This window comes from Glycine max, chromosome 8, assembly GCF_000004515.6.
Source record: "Glycine max cultivar Williams 82 chromosome 8, Glycine_max_v4.0, whole genome shotgun sequence".
In the NCBI taxonomy this organism is placed as follows: domain Eukaryota; kingdom Viridiplantae; phylum Streptophyta; class Magnoliopsida; order Fabales; family Fabaceae; genus Glycine; species Glycine max.
Genome location: NC_038244.2, coordinates 35,789,110 through 35,793,889, shown reverse-complemented (window position 1 = coordinate 35,793,889; position 4,780 = coordinate 35,789,110). Strand labels below are relative to the sequence as shown.

The 4,780-nt window shown below is 30.4% G+C and overlaps 1 protein-coding gene across 1 annotated transcript; it reads left to right on the top strand.

Moving 5' to 3' along the window:
* Window positions 1-1,910: 1,910 nt before the first annotated feature.
* On the top strand, window positions 1,911-2,744 carry LOC100786214 (lectin 5). The gene has a single exon (XM_003530529.4). It carries the CDS (start codon window positions 1,911-1,913, stop codon window positions 2,742-2,744), a length of 834 nt encoding a protein of 277 aa, XP_003530577.1.
* The last annotated feature ends 2,036 nt before the right edge of the window (window positions 2,745-4,780 follow it).

Sequence of the window (4,780 nt, the reverse complement as noted above, 5' to 3'; positions counted from 1 at the left end):
AAAATTAGTAATGGAAACAATTAGGGTGTGAGAGGGACCCAGTAGATAATCACATTGTTGTGGTTAGTAGAATTGTCTGACTTATGAAGTCCTTCTATGTGTTGTTTGACGAAGCTGAAAGATTCACCCTTATGTTTTATTTTTTAGGATAAGATGACAACACTTGTGGAGATCATAGAGATATCATCTTCTTCACCTTCATCATCCTTGTCATCATTACATTGCTTTTGAGGTTTAGTTTGACATGCATGATTGGATTTAATTAGTAATGACTACTCTAAATCTAGGGTGTCTTCCTTTTTATCTATTTTGATGAGTAAACCCAAGCTTAAGAAGTTTTGGCATATGTATATTCGACAATCTTATTTATTTCTATTTATATATACTTTGAGGTTGTATCTAGTACACCTGTTCATGGAAGCATCTATGTTATTAACTTAATTATAAATTTATTAAAAACTAAAAATCATTAATATATATATATATATATATATATATATATATATATATATATATATATATATATATATATATATATATATAAATCAAATTTGTGTTAAAGAGATTATTGAACCCTAATTAACACATTAGATTTTTCTTTCCCCAACCCCTTTTTCGCCAACCTTCTTCCCTTAACCTTTGTGTCGTGTGTTGAGAAGTAGAGGTAGAGCAGTCAATAGAAAAACCTTAGGTTCGAGCTCAAGGAAGATCGCTTGATGGATGAGGACGACATCCTCGAGGTCGATGCTTCTCTGCCTCAAACAAAGCTCAACCACCATTACCTCTATCACCACTTCCTTTTCTCTACCACAAAGAAGACCAAGGGTTATGGATTTTGGTCATTGGCATGCACAAGAAAATGCTAGAGGATGATTTGCAAAATTCCTTTGGTTAATATGGAGATAAGAACTTACATTTGAATCTTGATCAACACACTTGTTTCCTCCCTCAAGGCCTCATTGTTTCTTTGTAAACTCGTCATTGTCACTTCTTCTTTTGCGGGCTCTCCTCTCCCATAAAGTTCTTGCTTTGATGTCGTGCCATCGAGCTCGCTGCCCTCAACGACAGGTTTATATTGACAACTTTATGTGGGCAATTTTTGTTTCAAACCGTTCATCTCACCCTTTTGTTGTTAATTGTTGGTTTATAATGTTATGTGGAGATTAGATTTTGATACTTTTGGTTTAATTTTGATTACATTGGAAGTTTTGTGTGATTTGTGGAGTTTATTGGATAAAGTATTATAAGTTGAACCTTCTTGGCTGTTGATCCGACGAATTTGTGATCTAAATTTGTGTGGTCCTTCATTTTTTTTGAGTTTTGGATTTGTGTTGTTTTTATCTGAATGAGATAAAAAGAATGATGAGATGTTAGTGTGCGGTTACAAGAAGAAGCAGAATGAGAAAGATCATAACTTTTTGTTGTTGTTAATGCATTTATAATTAACTTAATAATTCTACTAATTACAAATAATAATTAATAAACAAAACATAAGTGTATCACAAATAATAATTAATAAACAAAACATAAGTGTGTCACATTAGTAATTAATTGGTCAACATTTACAAAGTAACGATCAATGGAAGCAATTTAACAAATTGACCTAAATCCTCAATTTTTAAAATCAGGAGACCATAAGTATCAATTAAATTCTAAAGAGATCAAAATCAATCCAACTAGGAAGACTAAAATTTCATTTTAGCCTTTTATATGCACAATTGGGGAATTCTTAGAATTTTCCACCCCTGATGTTTTCACGACACACCTTCCTATGTAAGGGAAACTATATTTTAACTCATTTGCTGATTTAGCAGGCCTTGGCGGGCCTAGTATCTGTGTATATATATCTCTTATCTCCCGGTTTGCCATGCACCAAACCAAGTTTCCAAGTAATCTCTCAAGTCTCAACCATGGCTAAAACACAAACTCCATTTCCTGCTCTCATGATTTGCCTATTCTTTGTGTTGCTACTCAACAACGTAAAGTCAGATTCAATTTCATTCAGCTTCTCCAATTTCGAGCCGGGACAAAACTTCGACATCGGTTTCCTCGGCGATGCGCGTCCAGTAGACGGCGCAATACAACTAACAAGAAGAGACAATAATGGACCTTATGGTACTCCCAACATTCGCCAACACAGCGTTGGTCGTGCAGTATATATTCCACCAGTGCGCCTTTGGGACAAAACCACAGGCAAACTTGCAGACTTCGAAACAGACTTCTCCTTCGTCGTAGATTTCGCTGCTTCCCAAATCCACGCTGATGGCTTGTCCTTTTTCATCATACCTTTCGATGCTGACCCCAGAATCCCCAAGAATTCATCTGGGGGATACCTTGGACTATTCAGCCCCGAAACTGCTTTCAATGCTTACAAAAACCAAATCGTGGCTGTTGAGTTTGACAGCTTCGGAAATGAATGGGATCCCAAGCCTGTCCCCGTTGCTCCTCATATTGGAATTGACGTCAACTCTCTTGAATCGGTGGAAACTATCGATTGGCCTATTAATTCACTTCCTCTAGGTTCGGTTGGGAAAGCTAGCATTAGCTATGATTCTAATGCTAAACAATTGAGTGTCACGGTTGGCTATGATAGTAATCACCCACCTATTTTTGTTGGGTTGAAACAAATCATTGATTTGAGGGGTGTTCTTCCGGAATGGGTTAGAATTGGTTTCTCTGGTGCCACTGGTGAAAAGGTTGAAACGCACGATATTCTGTCTTGGTCTTTCACTTCACGCATCTAGATAAAGATATGTTTCTGTAAGGAGAATAATAGAGTGATCTTAGGGTCCTCAAGTTGTCATCTATACAATCGTCCAATCTTAGTGTTTTGTGGATTTTGTACTAGTCTTTGTGTTTCCCTCATAAGGCAAAGCTTGATGCTGTTGAATTAATCATTATGGTTTTTCATGCTTGTTTAAATTTTGGTGAATGTTTCGTGAACTCTTCTTACAGATCACTATAATAGTACATTTAGTCCATTATTAATTGTTATTCTTCTGAGGCCAGGTATTTTATTTTTTTGATAAATTGAGGCTAGGTATTTATGTGTGTTTAGATAGCCTTTTAAAAATGTAATAACATATCTTTCTCTAAAATACCATTTTATGTGAAAAAAATAATATTTTTTATAAATATGATCTTTTTTAGAAAAAAAATATAAAATTTTGATAATAAAACAAGTAAACGTAGGAATATAAAAATCAAAATCCAATGCTACAATAAAAACGTTGGATTATATGATTAGCCTGCTTGTTTTCACATGTACTTAAGGAAAACTAAATTATTCATATAGACATTATGAATTTATACTTTTAGTATAATGTACTATACTAAAAATTTTATTGGTATAAAAAATTAAAATGTATTATCATCTTTAACATAAAATATTAATGTACTACACCAAATTAAACCGTTAATGTTGACTCATGATGCTTATATGTATAATTTTATCATAAGGTAAATTTAATAATCGAGAAATATATTAGGATTGGTTTAGTGGTGAGAAGTTTAAACAATTTCTATGAAGTTTTAAGTTTAAATTTTACTGTACACCAATTTAATGTTTACACTCAAATATGTTTTTATGTTCATAAGAAAATGTTTGAAATTTATCATTATAAAATTTTTAATACATTTTTATCCTCATAAAATTAAAATGTATTTTTTTCAAACCTAGGTCAGGATAAATCTTAATTTGTCATAATGACTTTTACATTTATTATGATAAAAAAATAATGTGATGTTTTTTTACATCAATATTTTGCATATAACCAATGTAAAAAAGCAATGCAGTTAGGTATAGATGTCCGGATTTTATCCCGAACAAAAAAATGTCACATTTTAATTTTTTGAGAAAAAAAATATTCCGAAAATTTTGTACGGATGATTTTACAACATATCCATATTTATGAGTACAAAAAATATATATAACCAAATTTTTAACAGAGACAATGCTAGCTATTGTCTAACATGTTTCGGATAATTAATAAATATTATTCCTTTTATAGTGTGAATGCGTATGGGTATTAATAAGTTATAGAAAAATTCATACTTAAAATAAAAAAAATAGTGATAATATAATGTGATTATATTTATACTAATAAAAAATTTACATAGTATATAATTAAGAATAAAGTCTTTTATATTAAATTGAAATTAAATTTTTAATGAAATAATAAAAAAATAAGTAAATTTTTCTATTCTAAAATTTAATTAAACCAATAAAAGCTAGTTATCCATACAATAATAATTACACCGACGACATAAACATTTTAATTGTGAAATAAAATTACTTATTCGTATTCTAATTAAAAATTGTATAGAAAAGTAATTAATACATTTTACATTTTATAAAAAATAATATTTTAACATTTTTATTATATATCAAATTTATCATATGTAAAACTTTTTATCATTCTATGTAAATTCATTGAGCCCCTATTTGATAGAAGAGAAATAGGAGTGAGAGAGAAGATGAAATTAATGTGTATTATTTAATATGAAAGAAAGATGGTGCAAATATTTTAAAAATAATAGGGCATACTGTATTATTTTTCATTTATTTTTATTCATATTTTTATCTCTACTGTCATCCTTTTTTTTCTCTCTTCAATTAAATACCATTAATATCTATTTTATTTGTCACCTATTTTCCTTCACCTTTTTTATTTCCATTCACCTTATTTTTCTCCAGTCTTCTAAACTAACCCTAAATTAATATATACTAATGAAATATGCCGTTACTCACAAAAAAAAAACACAAAAGAGCAAAATACAT